General features: G+C 41.1%; 1 protein-coding gene across 6 annotated transcripts in view; it reads right to left on the bottom strand.

The window, feature by feature from the left end:
* ERC2 (ELKS/RAB6-interacting/CAST family member 2) overlaps nt 1-25,845 on the bottom strand; it is a 1,553,364-nt gene that overhangs the window by 1,174,947 nt on the left and 352,572 nt on the right. For all 6 annotated transcript variants that reach the window (XM_082265097.1, XM_082265099.1, XM_082265101.1 and 3 more), the window contains 2 exons: nt 13,146-13,301; nt 8,974-9,141 (listed from right to left, as the gene is read on the bottom strand). In XM_082265097.1, coding sequence (XP_082121223.1) covers nt 8,974-9,141; nt 13,146-13,301 — 324 coding nt within the window. The remainder of the gene's footprint in view (nt 1-8,973; nt 9,142-13,145; nt 13,302-25,845) is intronic.

Below are 25,845 nucleotides of genomic sequence, written 5' to 3'. Positions count from 1 at the left end.
ATTTATGTGGTTAATGTGTAGGGGTACTATGTACCCCATACCCATTCACATAGTGATTGGGGTCTGGGATCTGGGGGCCACCCTTTGTTAAAGGTTGCTTCCAAAGTCCTAGGAACCCCCTGTCCGCATGACCCCCCAAAACCACCAGACAGGGTTGTGGGGATGAGGCTCTTGTCCTCCTCTACATGGGAGTAAGGTGCTTTTGGGTGTGCGGTGCAGAGGCCCCCTGGCCCAAAGCAACAAAACCCCCCCATGTTGAGGGCATGTGTCCTGCTGTGGTCCAGGGGGTGTTTGGTCCGCTTGCTCGTTCTCTTTCCTGGCCTGACAAGCTGCATGCTTGTATAAGGGTCTGGTAGGGGTTTTGGGGGTAACCCACGCTGTCTTTTTGTTGTGGGCATACCCTCAAACTCAATACCACACACAAAAGGCCTGGTTGTGAACTTGGGGGGACACCCACGGTGGGTTGTTAAATTTTTGGGTGTAGTTCCCCCTCAAAAATCTTCACAACGCAAGTGGCCCCGCAAGTCAGAGCATCCTGATCCGACTTACGGTGCCACTTCCATTCAAATAAAGAGGCTCCCATAGGGAACTAGTGTTGTAAATTGGAGGCTAAAAATAACACTGATAAAAATCATTCTGAAAAAACCTACGTGGGCACACAATTGGCTCTTGGACACTTGGTCCTGGTTCCTCCACAGTTTCTGAACTGGCTTCCATGCTGCTTGGCACGTTGCCAGGAGATCGGGCTTCTGACCTGGCTGGGGATGCCACATCCTGGCATGATGCAACATCTGCAATGTAAATTTGTAAGGGAATACAAGAATATAAGGTTAAACAATCATTGCAAATACACATATTTCTATGATACCACTACACAAAAATCTGTGCCTACCAACCTTCATGTTGCTCTGATGTCTGGTCACTTGTTGGCTCCACCAGTATTATTTCTGGAATAATGTCTTCATCTACATAATACAAAACATTGGCCATATCATAAAAGTCACCAGAGGTACATTTGTTAGGACATGGTGCCCTGCTTGATAGCTCTTTTAGTAACAAATATGAAGACATGTACATGGTTATCTACGAAAAATATGGTACATTAATGTTTGACAGTGCATAGGAACCAATTACCTTTAGTGGAATCTGTGCCACCTTCTGTGCCCATGTCCTCCTCTTCTTCCTCCACTGCAGATGGAGCTGCCAAACCTCTCCTCCTCCTTTCCCACTGTTTGGCACGGAGTTTACGTTTTTCTCCTATTTAAAGGTTTGAATAATAATCTGTGATTAATAGGAATGTTTGCTGAGAAGATTCGTGCAGGAAAGAACGTTCGTTGCAACACAATACATATATTTTTCACTATGGCTTCCTGACTTTTAATGTCATATACTAAAACATCAACAATAGATCGATCAAATCACGACATGACAACTAAAATGAGTAATCTAACTTTTTACATAGACATTATAATCTAGACATGTTAATACAACATACACCAAATTATAAAAAACATATTGCATGATTAAAAAAATAAAGAAAAAATAAAACTTACTTTTTTTCAAAATCCGATGGATTTGGGAAAGCTGATCCTGCTCACGGTGTTTGAGGTCAGACCATCGTTTCCTAATCTGATCTTTCGATCGCTCGACACCGAATTTTCTGACCAAACAGGCCACCACCTTGTCCATGATGCCATCTTTCCTGGCATTGGGCCGCTCGTAATTTGCCAACTTTCCATCGTAATCCGTTTTTTCTAAAATGGAGACCATCTCCACCATTTCTGCCTTTGACATGGGTGTAGCCCTTGATTTTCGGGTGGCCCAATCACTTCGGCCCCCACTTGATGAACTCTGAGATCTTTCAGACATTCTTCTTGATTAAAAGATTGTTCCTCTGCTTCAGGTGTGAGTGTCGCATGTAGGCCTGATCTTCGGCACGTACACACCCCTGCACAAGCCCGCCACTGGAGGAGGAGTTGACGCCTGCGCTGTATTTAAAGGACGCCAGATCGTTCGGCCGACGATTCGCTAGCGGACATATCGAGAGTTGGAGCACGATCGAGCGGCGAATCACGACTTTTCCCCACAAACAAAGGTACGACTCTTTTAATAGAAAGTGTGTGTTTTGGGCCCTATACAGCTTTTATTAGGAATATCTTTATTATGTGCCAAAATACATGCTATTTTAATATGTTTTGTGTTGTTTTGTGTCTTGCAGGCATATACTGTCCTGCAATATGGTGGACAATTTCACCACCCACAACTTTTTAATAAGTTTCATTGATGAATTCAGGCAACTGCCCTGTTTGTGGCAAGTCAAGTCCGCAGATTATAAAAATCGAAAACTCAGAAAACAGGCCATGGAACATTTGGTGGCCTTCTACAAGCCCGTCTGTCCTGGGGCAAATTTTGATTATATCCGAAAAAAAATAAACAGTATTCGCACTGCCTACAGGCGGGAGTTAAAAAAAATTGAAGATTCCACCCAGTCTGGAGCAGGGGCACGGAATGTATATGTACCACGGCTGTGGTACTTTGATAACATGCGGTTCCTGGCAGACACCATGGAATCCAGGCCGTCAATTTCTACACTGCCTTCTACATCGGCAGAGGGCTCAGTGTCTGTAGATCCAAGCCAGGATGAGGATTTCCTGGAGGAGAGTTTTACTCAGGTATGGCATTTCACAATATATTGTCTGCTAAAATGTAATCATGTAACAAAATTATAAGCTAAACCATAATTGACCCTTTATGTAAACGGGCATAGCAAGGGGTTGGCATGACAGGCAACCGCCAGGGGCGCAGGCCAAGGGGGGTGGGTCACAAAAACATTGGCATTGTTTTATTGTTTATTTGAACAATCCACTCAGCCTGCACACCCCAGAACCCCCAGTTTGCAGGCGGATTCATGCAGGTGTAAAACATTGAGAGCAGATTCATGCAGGTGTAAAACATTGAGAGCAGATTCATGCAGGTGTAAAACATTGAGAGCTGCTTCATGCAGGTGTAAAACATTGAGAGCAGCTGAGCCAAAAGACCAGGAGACTGAGACTGCCTCTCACTGCATCCCCAGCACACCTCTGGTCTTACAAACACTGCTGCATCCCCAGCACACCTCTGGTCCAAAGAAACACTGCTGTAGCCTCAGCATTCCTCTGGCTCAACCTTTTTTAATACAAAACTAACAGCTCCTGCAAATGATCCATCCATCCTTGCTTCCATGTCTCTGGTCTCTCACTCTGGGTCAGCAAGGCAGGTGGCTTCCTTATTCATGTTTCCCTGCACTGCTTCACCCTCAATGCCCTACATCAAGCCCTCTGCAAGTTCAGGCCCCTCTCTCTCTGCAACCCCCTCCTCTCTCTCTCACACCCCCTCTTTCTCTCCCTCTCTCTATCTCTCAACCCTCTCTTTCTTTTTCACACCTGAGACAATGATTGCCCACTAGAGAGCTCTACACTGGGCAAACAAGGGGCAAATTAGAAACTTTTAATGCCCTTTAATTTTTTTTTGGGGGGGTGGGTTACAGTTTTCCATTGATCTTGGGGGGGGGGGGGGTTGTTGCCAAATACAGCTCCTCAACAAGGGCACTGGAGACCCTAGATACGCCACTGTATGTAAAGTCTGCTATTTGTTCACAATAATATAACAAACATGACTTTTTATATACACTATAACATTCTAATCAATTGTTCATTTCATCAACAGGGAAGTGTCACTGAGGAGGAGCCAGGTTGCAGCCAGGAGCCTGGGGAGCCTGCGGAGCCTGCGGAACTATTTCCACCACCACCTCCTCCTGCCAAACGGAGGCAAAAGAGGAAGCACGTGGATGACATCACCGACGAGTTTATCCAGGAGGCCACCATAGCCCTACGTCGGAAACCGGAGGCCAATGAGTCCTTCGGGAATATGACTGCCAAAATCCTGGATAAGGTAGACCTCAGGCAGTGTCAGTATGCCAGAAAAATTATTCTGGATGTGCTGCAAAACGCTGAAAACGGCATACTTAATGAGCACAGCCATGCATGCCAGGAGCACCCGTGCCCTCCACCTCCACCTCCACAACACCCACCACCTCGCCAAATGCCACATGGCCAGTGGCAATATGGCCAGCAGGATCCAAACCTGCCCTCATGGCAACCTGATTATAGCTATCACCAACTTTAATTTGTGTAACCCCCTATTATTTATTTTACCCCTGTTTGCCAGTTTCTAGTTTAATTTTGTCAAAATGGACCTTTTTTATGTTTAGTTTATTATACGGAAAGTATTGATGTTTGCTTTGTTTTTTTTTTGCTGAGATCCAAAAAATAAAGAAAATGAAAATAAAAAATGGCCTATCTGAATTTGTTAACATGTTTAATATTGTACATAACCTGAAAAATATGTTTTAGACATTAATTCATAAAAGAATAAAGGGTCATATCAATAGTTAGATCTTTGGTGTGAAAATACAAAAATAATGGTGAAGAGTTCAAATTATTTAATTCTAAAATTTGATAGAACAGATAGAATAGACAAACATTATCTTCATCATAACAGAACACATGCCTTTTTATTAGAAAAGTATGGCATTATGAGCAGCATCTTCCTTCTTCTCACATTTATCAAGATGAGCATGTGCTCCGCATTTCACCTATTTCTTGGACTTCCGCGAGCCGAAAGTTCTTTCTGAATAAAATGTTGAGTTTACTAGAGAAAATTCTTCCGGGAACTCATTTGGTTTGATCATGCGTGTTGGGATTTGTAGCTGTGTGTCGGCAGAATTGCGTACTGACAGGCGAACAATCGTCCGTTCTGGTGTCGGCATACAAATATTTTCATGTTTGCAAGAAAGACTTTTGTCCGCGGATTGTGCGCAGACATCTGTCGGAGGCACCATACTAACACGCGTACAATCGGCAGATCCTTCGTCCACCGACGTTTGTATGCCGACGATCGGTACGTGTGTACGGGCCTTTACAAATGAAGAATTGAAAAAAAAAATATTGAGCAAATTAACCTTCTAATCCAATCTACCTGTTCTTTTGATTCTATCAGTAGAATTTTTTTTTTTTAGGCTTTTAATATCTCAACAGTTCACAGAATTACCAGTTAACAAATTATAATCAATGTTAATTTTCGGTATGGCAAATAATTGCACAACGCCACAGTTTAAATACATAATAAATTCCCTACCATTGATAATGGCATTATCCACAAATGCGCCTTAACTTAAATATAATCCAGGTAAAGGAAGTGGTTTCTAGCCAGCTAACGCAGAGAACACATTTTTATGGCAGCGATCTGAGGCTTCCTTGTGAATGTCAATAATTCATTATAAATATAGCAAGGACTATTACTTATTTGCTCATTGAGCTGGAACAGCTGGAAACGAATAAATCATAAAGCTGTTAGTGTGTTTAGTTTGGACTTATGGAGCATTAATAAAAAGGAAAAAAAAAAGACTATGCTAATAGCAGTGGAGAGTGTGTGCATTTCAAGCACTGTCTATGCTACTCACAAACATCCTAAAAAAATACATTCCATGTACAAATATCTTGCATATTAATAGAACCCATATAATTCTACCACAGAAAGGTACCTTTCCAATAATACTCTATCTAATGGATGTAATGATGATCACCATGACGTCAGTAATTTAAGGTTTCCTTTAACCACTTGAGTACCAGCCCCTTCATTACCAGGCCAATTTTCAGTTTTCAGCGCTGTGATAATTAGACTAATAATTCCTCTGTTATGCAACACTGCATCCAAATGAGTTTTATATAATTTTTTGAGACAGATAGAGCTATCTTTTGGTGGTATTTAATAACTGCTGTTTTTTAATTTTTTTACTTTAACCGCCTTAGCGGTAATCCCGAGCGTGACTCGGGGTTGATTTTTCATTGCAGGAGCGGTAACCCCGAGTCACGCTCGGGGTGGATTGCAGAGAGCGCAGCGGAGCTTCTCTTACCTTATCCTGGCGATCCAGCGATGATCTCTCATTGCTGCGACCGCCAGCCGAGAGTCCCGCCACTCCTCCGTCCCTCCGTCGGTACGATCACTTCCTAGTTCCGTTCCCTGCAGCAGCAATGCTGCATGGGAGCGGAACTAGGGAGGGAAATTCAAAAAAAAAAAAAAAAAAAAACGTTGCACAAAACACACTTTATATTATATTATATATATATATATATATATATATATATATATATATATGCATATGCATATATATATATGCATGCATATATATATATATATATATAAAATTATATTATTGATTCAATTATAATTCATGCGTTATATATTATATATATATATATATATATATATGTGTGTATATATATATATATATGTATATATATATATATATACACACACACACACACATATCTATATATAATATATAATGCATGAATTATAATCTAATCAATAATATAATTTTATTATATATATTATATATTAAATAATAAAATAATATTATTGATTCGATTATAATTCATGCGTTTGTGTTTCAAATTTATCACATCTGGGATGTCTACTAGAGTCTTGTTTTGGTCAGGTTTAAGTCAGTAATTACTAAGAATTGTAGGCCTATAATACATAACGCCAAATTTCCATGAAAAGAATTGTACCGCTTTTGGTATGTAATTCCAGACATAATCATACCGCCAGGGAGGTTAAAAAAATTGTATAAAAAAAACTTTTTCCCCTACTTTATGTTAAAATGAAAATGCCAGAACATTTTTGGAAAATGGACACCCCAAGGTAATCTCATTTTTTGCTACAATTTTTAAAAAATAAATAAACATGCTATGGGCCCACTGGCAAGATAATACACACTACACCTCAACCTGGCCAAACCTCACTACTTTTAAGAATTTCTTAAAAACTTGGGCGACTTTTCTATGCTACTTTGTCGTTTGTTGCACAATGTCTTTATGCTCTAGTAGTAACCTTATTATGAACGGCTGCTCTTGGGTGCGCGTACCCAGGGTTAGTTCCCCGACTTGGTTTGAGCGCTCAGGAGTTGAGCCCCTGAAACGGTCTTAGAGGTTTGATTATTTATGTTTTTTGAGTGTGACGTACGTTAATACCAGTGTTTATGCTGCTCTTGCAATTGACGATACTACATTGTCCTTGCTTGTTCTAAAAATTTCTGTAACACTTTGTATACCCTTTGTTCTGTATTTCTAAATAAAAATAAAAAAGAATTTATGGAAAAAATAAATAAACATGTCCGTACTAAGAGGGTTAAACACAGAACTTGAGAATGGTGCACTTGATACATTATTTCCAATTGTTTTCCAGCATAGTCACCACGTAACATGGTCTCCCAATGTACACTACAAGCAGCCATAACAAATCTCACTGCAAACAGGAATGTTTTCAGCATCAGAAAACTCACCGTGAGAAATAACATGCAGCATTTGATGGAGTACATATGTATGGTAATGTGAGGTAGCTGCAAAGAGGCTTAACAACTTGTCTACAGCTGATGTCTTTCAACAGCTAACTGGTAGCCCTTTATTTGCCCAGTGTAATTTATGAATGGCACTATAAAAATAACTGTCTGCCCAGTAGACACTGTGTACTGAACTGTCTTTAGACAGCTCGGCACACAGAGACACTGTACCAAGCCGATCTGAAGGGCTGGGTACCATGTGATCGTGGTGATTGGTCATCATCATGATCACATAGTACTGTTTACAGTTATGACCTCCTCCCCCTTCTCTTTACCACCCATTCAAGTAATTGGAGCCACTCTGCAAGTGTACAAAGCATGCAGCTGTGGTAACCTAGTGCCGGGTTCAAAGGGCTGAAGCAGGCATTGAGGGGGGGGGGGGGTATAACACCTCCTCCCCACCTCTTAAATGCTCTCTTCAGAGAGCAAAGCAATTGTGAAGAGTGGTTAAGGCTATCAGCAGTGCTGACATTTATCAATGGATGAAAAGAAGGTAAAAAAAGTTTGTAATAAAAAAGCAAAACCAAAACTGTTTGTGATACACAATGCTTTAGTAAACTAAATGTCATTCAAGCTAAACTAAACCCGTCTATACTTTGCAGCCAAGAAAGCTGCCATCTTATTCTCTGTTTGATCTGCAGTTGCCATGGTGCTGCACATGTGATCAGTTATGACACCAGCCATTTGATGGCTTGACAGTTAGGCTGAGAGCACAAGCAACTGTCTCAGTTATCATTCACAACATGCTTTGAATGTAACCATTTTGGGAAACAGTTAAATCGTTGGGTTTAGTTGACTTCAAAGCACAACTAAACCCATTAATTTAACGGCTTCCAAAAAAAGTTACATTCAAGTCATGCCGTGGATGATAACTGTCACAGTGTCTTTACACACTCAGTCAGAACATCAAATCGCTGGTATCATAACTGATCAAGGGTACAGCATGGTGGCCACCGCAGATCAAACAGAGAACTAAGATGACAACTTCACTGGTTGTACAGATAGGATGGTTTAGTTCCACTTTAAGTAAAGGCTAAAGTGCACTTAAATGATGGTAGGAAACACTGCTTCACGTACCCCTTCCTGAAGTTATGTTAGCTTGGGTCACTGCCAGTGCCAATGCTGGGGGAACTATGCCCAGCCAATACTGCACAAAGGAATTAGATCAACAAAAACTTTTGGAGACACTACTGAGAGAACATTAACTCTTAGCAATGTATAAAAACATATTTTTCATTATTTCTAGCCTAACTGTGCTTTTTAAGGCTTGCATATATTCTATCACTTGCGCATTCTGGCTACTTTTAGCAATTATGCCAATAAACAGCTGTGCCCAATTGTGATAGAAGCCAATACCTCCTTCAGGTCCCACTTTGTAATGTTATTCCATTCAGTCTAATAGTCATTTTAGTCTTTTTCTCATAGTAGAAGCCAATAAAAAAACAATTACTTAATCTGTCAGAATAGGTTACAGCAAATTCGCAATATAGCACGTGATTAATGAGGGCACTACAGTCAGCGAATAGGCGTACCTCTGTCTGAAGGATCGCAGCCCTCTGTTCTTTGGCAGTAAGAGATTCCTTAAGTACTTCAATGTGTTGCTTGCAGTCTGAATTCTGATTGCCAAGAGTTTCCAGCTTGGTTTGTAAGGCAAGAAGTTCAGATTCCTTCTTTGACAGTTCCAGCTTCAACTGGTCAATCTGTACAAATGATAATATTTTAAAATAATTCGTAATGACTATTTTCCTAACAGTTACAAATGGGAACATGTGTTGGCTTATTCAATAACAAAGTGCAGTGCTTGAGCATGATAGAGACAGTCCCTGCTGTAGTCCAGGACCTAGCTAAAATGGGGCACTGACCTTTCACATTTATTATCAGCAGCAATTATAGGCCTCTCAAGGGGAACTCCAGGCAGATATAAAATACAAAAATAATACAGTTCTGTATTGGGGAGAACCATCACAAGGTGTCAATCAATTATGCTTAAGTGCCAGAAGCATGCTGATAGAAGGAGAGAGAGGAGTGACAGATGAGCGCATCAATGTTCTGCTTCTCCTTTCAGTGTTCAGTCACAAACTCAGGAAGAGTCAAGACCTGTAAGATTTACGTAACACTAAGGGGTTAATTTACTAAAACTGGAGAGTGCAAACTCCGGTGCAGCTCTGCACAGAAACCAATTGGCTTCCAGGTTTTAAGGTCAAAACTTTAAGTGATATTAAAGCCTTGTTTTTTTGTTGTTTTTTTTTTTAAATAACAAACATGTTATACTTACCTGCACCGTGCAGTGGTTTTGCACAGAGCAGCCCAAATCCTCCTCTTCTCGGGTCCCTTGCTGGCACTCTTGGCCCCTCCCTCCTGCTGAGTGCCCCTACAGCACAAAGCTTACTATGGGGGCCCCCGAGCCAAGCCTTTGCTCTGTGTGTCCAATCAGACATGGAGCCATGGTTCAGCCCTGCCCCCTCTCTCTCCTCATTGGCTCACTGACTTTGATTGACAGCAGTGGGAGCCAATGGCGCCTGCTGCTGTCTCAGCCAATGAGGAGGGAGCGTTCAGGACAGCCAAGGCTCCCGTGCAACATCCCTGGATAGACGTGGGTCAGGTAAGTATTTTGGGGGTTGAGGGCTAGCTGCTGCACACAGAAGGTTTGTTATCCTAATGCATAGAAATAGAAACCTTTTATATTTTTTTTATTGGTTGAGCCAAATGGACTTGTGTCTTTTTTTTTCAACCTGACTAACTATGTAACTATGTAAAACCTTCTGCCTAATTCAGTATTTAACTGAATAAGCAGAAGTTAGAAGCAGATTGGCTGCCATACACAGCTGCACCAGATTTTGTACTCTCTAGTTTTAGTAAAGAAACCCCTAATGCCTAGTACACACCCCTAATGCCTAGTACACACGATCGGAAAATCAAACGAAAAATACCGCTTTCAGAGAGATTGTACGATAATCTGATCATTAGTACACAGGTTTTGAGGCCAATCATGACAGTTCATGCTAAATTGTCCGAAGGGACAAACACAAACATTTTTCTCGTACAATACCAGAACGTATGATTTTTGTTTAATCAATACAGTATTCGTCCGAAAAAAAATCGGAAAACCAAGAGCACGCATGTTAGGAAACACATAAATACGATGCAATACAGTACAACGCATGTATTGTAACTGTACTGTCTGCCCTCATATTGTACTGCACAAACTGTTGGTGCTATATAAATTCTGTATAATATTAATAATTACATCACTTCCAAAGTTGTGTTGGGTCGTACGGGAATTTTCGTAACTTTAGTAACCTCTTTATATTCGATATAAAACTAACACGCAAAATGGTCATTCGTCCAATATTCTTATCGTGTGTACGAGGCTTTAGGCTTAGTTTACACTTGGATCTGGGGGTCAGTACAAACAGGTGGTTGAGCCTTGGTGGACAGAAATGCAAATCATCTGACAGGTAAAAATGCTCCTATATATGTATTTCCTCTGTGGTGCTTATAAAACCAATGAATAGATCAGGTAGATCAAGTGATTTTCTTAAAAGGTTAGTCCCCTAAGACTTTCATTGTGCAAACATCAATGATTTTGATTTTCAATGGCCTGCTTTCCAGGGACAGTTCAATATTTATTGTCATTAGAGGTTGCACTGGAGATTTGTACTCACCTCCTGTCCATGTAGACAGACCACACACAACAGTAAAAATCTGAAACAATTACTATTTCTTATTCAAGTTGGCCAAATACCAATGGAATTTTGTTTGAAGATTTGTATTCAGAGAAATAGTTCATAAATACATTCCAATAGACACATTTTGTGTGAAAACACTGAAAAATGCTGTTTGGTTGGCCTACTAATGTTTTGAGTTCTAGGTCCAATTTCGGGATGCACACTGCAAGAAGTACAATGTTTCCCAAACAAAAATCACATTCACAGTTAGAATCTCTTTCTCTCAAGAAAAAACTTCCATCTTTCTCCTTCAATCTTCCTTGTCATTGTTGTCAAAATTGATCGCCAATTTGACAGCATTAAAAAATCGAAAACAAAATTCTCCTGGTCAAAAGTTATACTTGCATCAACCTAAACCTAAAGGTGAAAGGTACACACCAAAACTAGTAGTGAATATATATTACTACTTGACATATTAATACTTGAAATAATATTTTAAATAAAAGCAATGTAACAATTTAGTGGTGCAAAAAAAAAAAAAAAAAATACCAATGCTAAAATAAATTGGCAGGTATGGTATAACAAAAAACAGTGGTTAGTAGTATACTTAAAAATCTTGGTAAATACCATTTTCTGGATGATATGGATAACTGCACAGAGCAATATTGAACGGGTAAAAAGACTGAATGTTCATTCTGTGAATGTCTGTGCTGTCCACAGAGAACAATGAGCTACTGGCTGAAAATGTTCATCTTAGGAGATAGACATTTTTTAGTAAATGCATTTAAAATATTCGTCAACCGCAGATACTATAACATACCAGTTTATGCCTTCCATGGTTTGCCTACAGTCCTCACAGCACTGTCAATGTCACTAAAGTTTCTATGAAAATGTATTTACAATGATATAAAAGTCGATATTTGCATAAATATGGCACCTGACAATAGGTTGCTCAAGCACTGCATTGCAGTAAAGGTATTGCGCGTACTGCATTATAGTAAATGGAACAGGGCATGTGCTTATTCACCCCATAATAGGAATGATACTTTTTTGCGAGGAATTAGGAGCTGTGATCACTTCTAAATGATCAAATTCTATTCTATTTTTACAACATTTGTTCGATTTCTGAATGCTTTGTAGGGGAAAGTTGATGTTCGTTTTGGACTGCAGCGATAAGAAAATTTAAAGAACCTGGATGGAAATCTTTTCTCAAACAAATTAAATTCTATCTGTCACTGTGGACTTTGTTTGGAAAAACAGAACATATTATAATGAAGCCTGTTTAATTATTATGGGGTTCCATTTAAAAAGCAGGTCTGGACAAAATTGTAAGGCCGTTTTAATAAAATTTGTTAATTCTGATCAGCATTTGTTCTACAAATGTTGTAATTAAAAGTTAACCCTGTATGGCCAGCTAAAAAAAACAAAAAACCAACTAGATAAAACTCTTTAGGCCCCATTCACACTAGTGCGACTTGTTCCGCGATTTTGGACCGCAAAATCGCATGACGAGTCGTTTTCCATTATTTTTAATGAGCCCCATTCATATCAGTGCGTTTTGAAGTCGCACCGACTTCAAAGTAGTTCCTGCACTACTTTGCCACGATTTGATTGTGTTTTGAGCCATAGCCATTGGTTTCAAAATCATGTCAAAATCGCGGCAAAGTCGCGTCAAAATTGCGCGGTAAAATCGCGTCGCATAAGTGTGAAAGGGGCCTTATTCTCACTGTTATACAATGAAAGCATCCACAGTAACCCCTTCTTTGTTCTTGCTCACTGGGTATTCCCATTTCTCTGCGAACCACCAAACACAGCTAAAAGGTTGTATTTGCAAACCTCCCATGTAGACCCATCTCTCATAGGCTATTAAAAGATATAAAGTGTGTTAAAAGTACACATACAATTTCATAAACAAATGCTTAGTAAGAAGCATGTCATAAACGATATATAGAAATCAACAATTTTTAATGCCCCAAAAAACTATGTAACATACTGTAAATAATTGCAATTTTTTTATTCAATTCCTCTGGAAATACCTTGCTTTTCATAAACTTTGAATGACTTTTGTAAACTTCCATCTGTTTGATTTCCTCCTCCCGGTCTTCTGTGTGAAGGACACCATTTGTTTTTATGATTTGGATTTCATCTTCAAGGTCTCGAATGTTTCTTTCAAGGGATGCAATTTTGGTGTCCTACATGAGGGGAAAAAAATGCCATATACATAAAATATGAGCGAGCAAGTACTCAGGAAGTTCAGTAAAATTCCTTTAATTGGGATGCACACGTAGATGATTAGTTATCAAACACAGAACAGCAAAAATCAGAAAAGAGTTACAATAAGGGCTCATACTATCATGCTTCTAACACTACCTCCAAACAGCTTTTCAGTTACGTCGCCTGGGCAGTGTACATGCTCACCCCGAAAGTCTATCCATAAACAGCCCATTAAAAGTCATATCAGGGACCGTGGTGGTTATTGGCAGGCCAGCTTTAGATTTTAATCCAAAGCAGCTGATGAAGTCATCAAAAGATTGGTGGGATGCTGTAATCTAGAATAATCATTGAACATATAGGCAAGCCTCCTGTGTGCTCAGACTGGAGCCTCTCATGCTGTCAAAGAACATCCAAACAGAAAGTTGGCATCACCATGTAATTGCTCTTAATATCCTCTTTATTGTATTCCAACAGAGGTTATATACTGAGTGGGTACGGAAAGTATTCAGACCCCCTTAAATTTTTCACTATTTGTTATATTGCAGCCATTTGCTAAAATCATTTAAGTTCATTCTTCTTCCTCATGAATGTACACATAGCACCCCATACTGACAGAAAAACACAGAGTTGTTGACGTTGTTGCAGATTTATTAAAAAAGAAAAACTGAAATATCACATGGTCCTAAGTATTCAGACCCTTTGCTCAGTATTTAGTAGAAGCCCCCTTTTGATCTAATACAGCCAGGAGTCTTTTTGGGAAAGATACAACAAGTCTTTCACACCTGGATTTGGGGATCCTCTGCCATTCCTCCTTGCAGATCCTCTCCAGTTCTGTCAGGTTGGATGGTAAACGTTGGTGGACAGCCATTTTTAGGTCTCTCCAGAGATGCTCAATTGGGTTTAAGTCAGGGCTCTGGCTGGGCCATTCAAGAACAGTCACGGAGTTGTTGTGAAGCCACTCCTTCGTTATTTTAGCTGTGTGCTTAGGGTCATTGTCTTGTTGGAAGGTAAACCTTCGGCCCAGTCTGAGGTCCAGAGCACTCTGGAGAAGGTTTTTGTCCAGGATATCCCTGTACTTGGCCGCATTCATCTTTCCCTCGATTGCAACCAGTCGTCCTGTCCCTGCAGCTGAAAAACACCCCCACAGAATGATGCTGCCACCACCATGCTTCACTGTTGGGACTGTATTGGACAGGTGATGAGCAGTGCCTGGTTTTTTCCACACATACCGCTTAGAATTAAGGCCAAAAAGTTCTATTTTGGTCTCATCAGACCATAGAATCTTATTTCTCACCATCTTGGAGTCCTTCAGGTGTTTTTTAGCAAACTCTATGCGGGCTTTCTTGTGTCTTACACTGAGGAGAGGCTTCCGTTGGGCCACTCTGCCATAAAGCCCCGACTGGTGGAGGGCTGCAGTGATGGTTGACTTTCTACAACTTTCTCCCATCTCCTGACTGCATCTCTGGAGCTCAGCCACAGTGATCTTTGGGTTCTTCTTTACCTCTCTCACCAAGGCTCTTCTCCAACGATAGCTCAGTTTGGCCGGACGGCCAGCTCTAGGAAGGGTTCTGGTCGTCCCAAACGTCTTCCATTTGAGGATTATGGAGGCCACTGTGCTCTTAGGAACCTTAAGTGCAGCAGAAATCTTTTTGTAACCTTGGCCAGATCTGTGCCTTGCCACAATTCTGTCTCTGAGCTCTTCAGGCAGTTCCTTTGACCTCATGATTCTCATTTGCTCTGACATGCATTGTGATCTGGAAGGTCTTATATAGACAGGTGTGTGGCTTTCCTAATCAAGTCCAATCAGTATAATCAAACACAGCTGGGCTCAAATGAAGGTGTAGAACCATCTCAAGGATGATCAGAAGAAATGAAAAGCACCTGAGTTAAATATATGAGTGTCACAGCAAAGGGTCTGAATACTTAGGACCATGTGATATTTCAGTTTGTCAACAATTCTGTGTTTTTCTGTCAGTATGGGGTGCTATGTGTACATTCATGAGGAAGAAGAATGAACCTAAATGATTTTAGCAAATGGCTGCAATATAACAAAGAGTGAAAAATTTAAGGGGGTCTGAATACTTTCCGTACCCACTGTATAACATTGCCACTAATGATATGAGTTTTAGCATGTTCTTAATGGGACCTTAAAGTTTTATAATTTCCATTTACTGATCATCTTTGCCCATACCTCTCTTGCCCACAGCTCACACTAACTTACCCTCCATCCAATGAGGTTTGGCTTTACCTAGACTCTATATTGTCTTGACTGGTAGTATTTTTGCAAACTGTCATCGCCAAAAATTACATCCCAGTTATATAATATGATCTTATTTTTAATTAAAGGAATTTTACTGCAGAAACAATACTACAGTATATACTGTATATGAAATAGATTAAACAGGTTAGAAAGCAGTGTGCAAGAAGCTAGCAAATAAGTCAGTACATGGGTTATAGAGGTCACACAGATCATGCCATGCTCAAAAAATTAGCAGAAAGGTTACGCAGCGCAGAGTGGACTGTGTGCACGTAGCTGGTGTGTGGGTGCATGTGACAGGTTCAGGGGTAACGTCTATCTCAGCCATTCTCAGAGGTTGCTAGGGGTTTCTTGAGCTGTAGTTTGTTGGCCTGCCATTTGATAGGGCTTGCATAGTAGAGGCATTCTAGTATCTGCACATTGTGGAAGTGTAATGTAATCTGAGATGCATGGGGGTGCTTGGCAACTCACTGCTTCAAAATATGGGGTTAAAGTACATAGTTACATAGTTAGCGAGGTTGAAAAAAGACTCCAGTCTATCCAGTTCAACTTTTGATGAGTGTGTGTGTTTATGTCAATTGTACATTGTATACCCCTGTGTGTTGTGGTTGTTAGGGTGCCCATCTAATAGTTTTTGAAACTATCAATACTCCCTGCTGATACCACTGCTTGTGGAAGAGAATTCCACATCCTTACCACTCTGATGGTAAAGAATCCTTTACGCAGTTTAGGGATAAACTGATTCTCTTCTAATTTTAGTGAATGGCCGCGTGTCTCTTTGAATTCTCTTTCACTGAAAAGTTTGTTCCCTATTCTAGGGTCGCCAGAACGGCATTTGTACATTGATATCATATCCCCTCTCAAGTGTCTCCTCTCCAGAGAGAATAAGTTCAATGCTTGTAGTCTTTCCTCATAGCTGAAGTCCTCCTGTTCCTTTATTAGCTTTGTTGCCCTTCTCTGGACTCTTTCCAGTTCCAGAACGTCCTTCCTGAGGACCAGTGCCCAGAACTGGACGGCATACACAAGATGCAGTCGAACCAGAGTATTGTAGAGTGGGAGAATTATCGTTTTATCTCTGGAGTGAACCCCTTTTTTAATACATGCCAGTATTCTGCTGGCTTTGCTTGCAGCAGTTTGGCATTGCATGCCATCGCTGAACTTGTCATCTACTAGGACCCCAGGTCCTTTTCCATCCTAGATTTCCCTAGAGGTTCACCCCTAGTGAGTAACTTGCATTCGTATTTTTGGCACCCAAATGCATTTCTTTACATTTTTCAACATCAAACCTCATTTGCAATGTAGTTGCCCATCCCATTATTTTGTTCAGGTCTTCTTGTAGGGTTTCCATATCCTGCGTAGAAGTTATTACCCTGCTTAGCATAGTATTGTCCGCAAATACTGAGATTAAACTATTTATACCATCCTGTAGATTGTTTATGAATAAATTAAATAGGATTGGTCCTAGGACAGATCCTTGGGGGACCCCACTTTGTACACCAGACCATTCCGAGTACTCGCTATTTATCGCCACCCTTTGGTCTCGCCCCTGAAGCCAGTTTTCAATCTAGGTACTCACCCTATGGTCCATACCTACGTAACTTAGTTTGCACAGTAAACGATTGTGGGCAACTGTATTAAATGCTTTTGAAAAATCCACATACACCGCATCTACAGGCCTTCCTTTATCTAGATGGCAGCTCACTCCTTCATAGAAGGTTAATAGATTGGTTTTCCAAGAACGATTCTTCATGAATCAATGCTGATTACTACCAATGATACCGTTTTCATTACTAAAATCTGGTATCCTTATCATGCCCTCTTTTAGACTATTGATGTTAGGCTGTAGTTCCCAGGGATATATGTTGGCCCTTTTTTAAATGTTGGTACCACGTTGGCTTTTCTCCAATCAGCTGGTAACATTTCCATCAGTAGACTGTCCATAAAAATTAGGAACAATGGTCTGGCTATCACTAGGCTGAGTTCCTTAAGGTCCCTCGGGTGTATGCCATCTAGTCCCGGTGGCTTATTTATGTTAAGTCTTTCCAGTCTATTTCTGAATCTGTCTTCTGTTAACCATGACAGTGCTTCCTGTGATGTGTTATTAACATTAACATTACAGTCTAGGTTACTGTATCCCCCTGTTTCTTTTGTGAAGACTGAGGAGAATAATTTATTCAGAACCTTTGCATTCTCTCGCTGTCCTTTTTTAGCCAATTTCCCTTCCTCGTCCATTATGGGGCCAATATGTTCTGGCCTCACTTTCTTACTACTTATATACTTAAAGAGTTTCTTGTTTTTTTTTTTTTTTTTTGTTTACTCTCTTCCGCTATGTGCCTATCGTGTTCTATCTTAGCCGCCTTCATTGCGCTCCTACATTTCTTATTGCATTCTTTGTCATGTTGGAATGCTGACAATGACCCCTCAGCCTTGTATTTTTTGAAGGCCTTTTCTTTTGTTTTTATATGCATTTTTACGTTTGAGTTTAGCCACGCAGGGTTTATTTTAGCTCTTTTAAACTGCTTCCCCATTGGAATGCACAGGCTAATACATTTATTTAGTATGTTCTTAAAGCACTTTGTTCCTAGGATTCTATCCCATTAAATATCAGCAAAGAGCGCAGTTTGGGGAAGCTGGCTCTTTTGAAATTCAGTGTCCTTGTATTACTCTTGTAATACAAGTAAAGTGATATTAAAGGTTCATATATATATATATATTTTTTTTTTAAACAAACGTGGTATACTTTCCTATTCTGTGCAATGGCTTTGAACAGAGAAGCCCAGATCCTCCCCTTCCTGGGTCCCACTGCTGGTGCTCCTGACTTCTCCCCCCTGCCAAGTGCCCCCATAGCAAGCCACTTGCTATGGGGGCACTCGTGTGTGCTCGCTTCCAAGCCCTGTGTGTCCATAAGACACACAGAGCGGGGCTTGGCCTCGCCTCTAACTCCTTCCTCCCTAGCAGTGATTGACAGCAGCGGGAAGCAATGGCTCCCGCTGCTGCATCTGAGCCATTGAGGAGCAAGAGAACCGAGGGAGCCTCGGCTCTCACGCACATCGTTGGATCGGGATCAGACTGTATTTAGGGGGAGCTGTGGGGGAAGCTGCATGAAGAAGGTTTTTCACTGCATAGAATGCAGCAAGGAAAAAAAAATTCTGCCTTTAAGACTTTAGTAATATTGAGAAACACTACTAAATGCACTGGTGGAAGGTAATGATTAACAATCATTGTATTGTGAAACAATCTCCACTAATTATTTTTAAGCAGCCCAATGCAACATTAAATCAATCTGAAAATGTTTGGGGCTACCCTACACTGCAACTATGCTTAAGTCAGAAAATCAATTTGCTTTAATCTACAGTCTCTGTAATTTAGTGGAATATAATTCAACTCATTATGTGGTCTGGGAGGCTCTGTTTGTGGTATCAGATTTATAGTGAACCTGTGATTTGCTCAGGCATGTCAAAGCAGGTTTACTTTACTGGACAACTTCCCAGCAGCACATACGTTAGCTTCTTTTCCCACCATAGCTGCTCCGTTCAGCTGCTGGAAGGCCAAGCTCCAAGTCACTGAAGTCAGAGCTGACACAGAGCTGTGGAATGTCTCCTTTCCCACATGTGACAGTGGCGGGACAACTACCAAGCACCAGTTTTGTCATATGCTGCCCACGTCCATACTGGATATGGACATACCAGGTATGGAAGCATCAGGTGTTTTCTATGTTCAGTGGCGTCAGTACAGGGGGGCAAAGAGGGGCAATTGACCCCCCCAGGTTATTCCTTGCCCCCCTGTCAGCCCCCCACCCCCGCTAAATTAGGCTGCTGGGCAAAGGTGGGTACCCGGGTCCAAGTGTCGCAACTGCCTGAATTCCTGTGGCACTTCAGGAGGCAGCTTTAGTCCTGCTCCGCCTGTCAGATGTATAGCACAGAGCCGAGAAAGAGTTTCTCTTGGCTCCGTGCTACACTTTTGATAGGTGGAGACTGCACTGTGTCGGCTGAACCATTCTGAAGCTTTTGTGAAGAGGAGAGGTGAGAAAGAACTGTGAAAAAGTAGGAAGAGGGGAGCAGTTATGGAGAGACAGCTGTGGGGAGGTTGGAGGTGTAGTGAAGAGGTGACAGCTTGTCGTCTTAATGCACGGGCACTCCTGGGCACTGCCCACAGGCCCTACATGCATGGGGGGCCCCTGCAGTTCTCCCTGCCCTATTACTGTAGAAGCAGCACTGCAGCAGGAAGGATTCAGCAGCCTAAAACTGTATAGGAACAGCTGCCAACCAGCCACCAGGACAGGGAGTAAGAAACAGAAGAGTTAACTGTCCAGCTACAGCTGATCAGCCTCATGCTGCCTACTGAGCCAATGGGCACCACTGTTCTCATCCCCTTTACAAGCTTGCAACCTTTGATTGGGTACAGAATATCAGATCTGAGGTGAAGGAAGAACTGAGCTGCCTCGAGGAGGGGGAGAGGGAGGAGCAGAGTTGGGCAGGAGAAGCAGAGCCATCGATTTAGGTGAAGGTATTCTGGAGAATGTGCACATAAAAGAGATACCTACTGCAAGGGCTCCCCTTCCTCTCTCTTTTCACTTTCTCTCTCTCTCTCTCTCTATCTCTCTCTTTTTCTCCCCTTCTTTCCCTCCCCCCCTCCTCCTCCTCCTTCCTCTCTCATCTATTTCTCTCCTTCCTCTCTCTCTCCCCCCCTCTCCCTCCTCTCTCGTCCTCTCTCTCCTTCTCTCTCTCCCCCTCTCTCTTTCTCTAAACTTTTCTCTCCCCTCTCTTTTTCTCTCCCCTCTCTTCACCCTTACCCTCCCACTCTCTCTCTCCCCCTTTCTTTCTCTCTCTTCCCCCCTCTTTTTCTCAATTCTCTCTTCCTCTTTTTATCTCCTCCCTCTCTCCTCCCTAACCCCCTCTCTCTCTCTCCCCTCTCTCCTTCTCTTTACCTCCCCCCCCCAACCTCCCTCTCTCATCTCTTTCAATCCTCTCTCTTTTTCTCCACTCTCACAGCCCTGGTGTTTTCTGAAATTGCTTTAAACTATAAAGAAAAGCTTTGAGAGTTTTCCTCTCTTTCTCAGTTCTGAAGCAATACCCAAGGAAGAAAGGAAAACTCGTGAAAGCTTGTCTTTGAAGTGTTAGTACAATAAAAAGGTATTGCATGCCATTACGCTCCTATTTTGTAATCTTATTCACAGTATATATACTTCTTTATTTTTTTTCAGTGGTATGATTTAGTGGTGAAAACTATTAGTGCCCCCCCAGTTTTGACTGCAGTATCTTATGTGCCTCCCTATATATCTATAATGGAGGCTAAATGTAGTGGCATGGGGGGGGCAAAAGAAATTACAGTAAGGCCCCAACTTATGAACGAGTTCCGTTCTGGGAGCTCGTTCCTAAGTCCAACAAAGATCAGCACTTGCAGACAAAGCACTTGCAGGCGAATACCATAAGACAGAATTTGTAAAAAAAAAAAAAAAAAAAAAAAAACAAGCAAAGCGTTTAGATAAATAAACAATGTTATTAATAATGTGAAACTCTTCTTTTCAGATTAAACTACAAAATCAATATTAATTTTGCTATCATGGTCATTGGGGCAACTGAGATTCAAGGCTTACAGCCTCCTAACTCCAGGTTTCCTTTCATTTTAAATTGTTAATTTGGGCCAAGCTGGCACCAGCAAGTCTAAACTGTATGTTGCATTGGTGCCGTGACTTCCCGTCTGCTGTTGGAACAAAGTCAGGAATTAATTCAAGCCTTTCTTTGATTGCCTGAGGTGAGGAGGTGGGTAGATGAAGTCATGATCTCCACCTCAGCCAATCAGAGGAAGCCTTGAATGCTATAATAAATTAGAAGGCTCCCTCTGAATGGCTGAGTAGCACTCAGCCTTACTCAAATTATGACTCAGCAACAAAAAATATACACTGTCACTGTACTAATGACAATGGCAGTGAAGGGGTTAACATCAGGGGGCAATTAAAGGGTTAAATGTGTTCCTACCGAGAACTTTCTAATTGTGTGGGGGGTGCTTGTACTGTGCTTAGCAGAACACAGGATCACAGCCTACCCTTGTCCCAGAACAACGATCTGCCTTGTTTACATAGGCAGAGCGTCGTTCTGCCTGTCTCCCAAACGATCGGCAAGTCCCGCCCAACATCGCATCTGCCAGATGGCTACCACTGTGTCCATTCACAGCCAGAGCAGGTCGCCGGCGGTGTGCGGTTGTGCCCCAGACCCGAAAGTGCAGAATTACGTACAGGTACATGATTCTACCCATAGCCACAGTACATATACGCGGGCGGTCTGCATCTGGTTAAAGTGAAGCTAACAATGGAATTAGGCTTTGATTTTAAAAAATAAATAAATAAAGTGCATGAAGAACCTAACAATGAACTTCTCTCTTTGGTTCCCTGTATACCATGGAAAGCATTTTATTATATCTCTTTGTTAAGTGCAAAACAATACCTAATGAGTGTCCGAAATTCAGAACTGTGCGCATTTTGTGTTACCTCAAGGAGTCCTCCTAGTTCTTATCTGCACTACAGAACAACTGATCCCTAGTATTTAACAACAGACAACTGGTCAGGGCTGACACCACGAGGTTGCTTTAATGAAGCGAGAATAGACTGTTCACTTTGCAAGGGTAGTTGCACTTTGCAAGAAAATCTCCCCCGGAGCTTAGTGAATTATATGACGCTCCGCTGACTTCCATCATCCAATCATCTGTAAACAAAAAAGCTATTTTGTTTTTTCTTTTTTTTTCCTTTTACACAGGGCTTGGGTATTCTTTGCAAAGTTAACATTCACTTAGTTCTGAGGCAAATTCTCTAGCAATGTGCAACTTCCATTGCAAAGTGAACAGCTCATTTGCCTTTAGCAAATCAACTCAAAAGCCTTACAAGTGCAATACAAATAGGCATGTGGTCTCATTCCACAATTGGAAATTGGGAGCGCAGTGCATTTCTGGCAGATCAACTATTTTTCTGTACCTGCAGAGCCTTTAAAGGGATAAAGCATGGGGAAATGTACATGGATGGCATGAAATGTTCTGCATATTTTGTTTTATTTTGCCTTGACATACATAACTGTTGCTTTCCAACACAACCAATCAGACATCAGCATTGTTCGCTGTAACCATGTTCATAAAAACTGATTATGGATTCGTTCCTTCACTTACTACCCTCCAAAACCCTTACCATGATTGTTGCTCTTGAACTTTTCAACAGGATAAAGGTAGAAGACCACAAAATAATTTGTAGAAATAGGTCAAAATAAAGAATGGCTGACATTTGCACTATTGTCTATCCATCCACCATTGCATGTAATACACAAACATTTTTTGAACTATTCCCTATCAAAACAGTTCTGTTTGGATCAGGTGAAAGGGAGGGCATTTAGGAAAAGAAGACGTAATCAAAGTTGATAATGAGACAGATTTTTGCCATATAATTACATTTTTCTTACACATGATGTTCCCATCTGTGGAGGAACAATGTAAAACACCTAAAAAATCTGCTCTTACCCCTATATGCTGTTGATATATATTTTGACCTCGGTGACTTACTCATGAATCGTTATGTTGGTATTTTCTATATGTATCTTATATATTTCTCTACATACTTTGCACTCCAGTTGTGCTTCTAAAAAAATGCAGTATTTATCATGATGCTTCATTTTGTACTATTCCTTCTGAAAACTTAATAAAACTACCGAGCAAGAAAATCTTTATATCTCTAAAGATTCTCCTTTTTTCACCGCAACAGCGATAGTTACTCCCTTGTTCCATATAGGACCAATTGGGACAACATCAGTTTGCTATTCAAGTAAGAAGTTGTCTATAAATCTATATTTATATTTTCCTGATCCTTCGTAGGTCAAGTTTCCTATTTATCCTTTAAATTATGTTTTTGATCTTTTGCCTTTGTTGCTTTTAGACCTACTGATATTGTGTGGCTTTTCCGCGACCCCAGCGGTCCATAGGCCTTTGACTAGACTCTGCTGTCCCCCGTTGGTTATTTGAGGATACATTTTTTTCACGCGTTTATCTGACTCCTTATTGTGGCTGTACTGCAAAAAATGCTATATTACACTGCAACAAGTATTAACTACCTCTGGGCAGACACAATGAATAATATACACTTTTGTGATATACTTATTTATAATATATCTAATGTTATGTTTCTATTATAGAATGTATTTCTCCTTTCTGGTTTTTGTATATTCTTGAAGCAGGCTAAGAACAATTGCTCTTGAAACGTGTTGGGTGTCCACCATATGTGGACCACACTACTGGTGATCCACAAATCTGTGGAAACACTAATACAACCATTAGGTTGCTAAAGTGGGAAGTTATATGAATAGACTTTCAGGACATGTTTTTATTTTATTGTTCTTTGTCAAAATAAAGTTTTGTAATTATATACTATATGAGTGTCCATTTACTGCATCAGCTTGTGTTGCCGCTAAAGTCCCACGTTTGAGAGTTCCTCCTTTTCTGCCCATTGAACAAGAAAAAAATCTGTCCCGGGAATGAAACAGAAATGTGAGCTCAAAAAAAATGTAAGCGTAGATACAATAGCCAGAACTTTTTCCAGCCTTTTAAATTCTGGATAGTGGTGAGGGGTTAGAACTATTGCTGGCTGTGTCCACATTAATGGGGTTTACCCTCTCTCCGGTCCTGGCAACCACTGTGGCCAGGACTAAAATCCAAATTTTTAAAGGAGTGCAGCAGCTCCCCTCAATCCCCCTAATACTTACCTGAGCCCCCTCTCTATTAAACGATGTCCATGAATGTCTCAGCCGTCCGGACCCCCCTCCCATGATTGGCTGAGACACAGCAGCGGCGCCATTGCCTCCCGATGCTGTTAATCAAGACTAGAACAGCGATGGGGATAAAATATTTTGCAGTGGCTACTCTACTTGGTGACAACTGTCTAGGAGGGAGGCCCCTTACTCTGTTGATTGAGCTTTTCTCTCACGTTGTACATTGTCTACATGACAGAAAATGAAGAAAAATCTCCTCAATAGGGGACAGATTAAAAACAAAAAAACATGGCAGGTTTTAACTAGTGATCGACCAATATCGTTTTTTTATTACCGATTCTGATACCGATATATTGGTCATCGCATATCGGTATCAGCCGATATTGGTCGATATTTCGTACATTAAAAAAAAGATTTAATGTACTTAAAAGCATTCTGCACTTAAAAACATTCAAAACGCCAAGTTTTGCTGTTTTGAATGCTGTAATTTTTTTGAATGCGACTTTGATCGGGTCTTCTCTTAGTTTTGACCTCATATTATATGGTCAAAGAAAACTATGTAAAGAAAAATGTACAAGAAAATTGAACATGTATGGCCAGCCTTAGACTCTAAATTAGGAAATACGCATCGGATGGTGATGAGCTACTAATTTAACAACTAAATTATCTTTTTCTGTACCTTAGCTGCAGTGCCAGACTGGAAATACAAATCAGTCAGAGAATATAAAACTCATTAGCTCACATCTCTGCATATGACCTAACCTAGCCAACACTACTTTACTTCTTGCTATACTATTTTAATTAATAGAAATGTAGCATGAACATAGGCTACAGTTAAATTCCCTGTTTTAAAACAGAATCGATTGAGGCTGAGCCATGGGAGCTCTGAAAGAGTCAGCTATGCTTAGACCCTACAAACCTTCTGGCATCAGCCTACTACAGTTTTTCCAGGAAAATAAGCCCGGGTCTTATATTAATTTTGGAACCAAAAGACACGCTAGGGCTTATTTTCGGGGTAGGTCTTATCTGTAATGTGCTGTCTTCTCCCTCTCTCCCTGTCAGGAATCCCCTGTGTGAACCTAGTAAATGTGGTAGTAAAATCCTAGCATCCAACCTATTACTGTGTTATATAATGTCCAGTGTGTTTCTGTAACATAATTGTGTGAAATATCTTCGGTACAGCGCCTTTCGGCGCTCAGCTCATCTCCCGCTCTGCTCTCCTTCTCTTCTCCCCCCGCTGGGGGTCACGGGAGCACCAGCAGAGGGAGGAGAGAGCCAAGATACATTAATGTGTGTGATACCCACAGCGGCAAGCAGAGGGAGGAGAGAGCTGAGATACAGGAATGTGCACGATACCGACAGCGGCCAGCAGAGGGAGGATAGAGCTGAGGTACAGGAATGTGGGTAATACTGACAGCGGCCAGCAGAGGGAGGAGAGAGCTGAGATACAGGAATGTGTGCGATACTTACAGCGGCCAGCAGAGGGAGCCGAGATACAGGAATGTGTGCTTCCATGACCCGCTC

The sequence above is a fragment of the Pelophylax lessonae genome (genome assembly GCF_965119305.1).
Source record: "Pelophylax lessonae genome assembly, chromosome: 8".
NCBI classification, from domain to species: Eukaryota; Metazoa; Chordata; class Amphibia; order Anura; family Ranidae; genus Pelophylax; species Pelophylax lessonae.
This window is presented reverse-complemented; position numbering and strand designations above follow the sequence as displayed.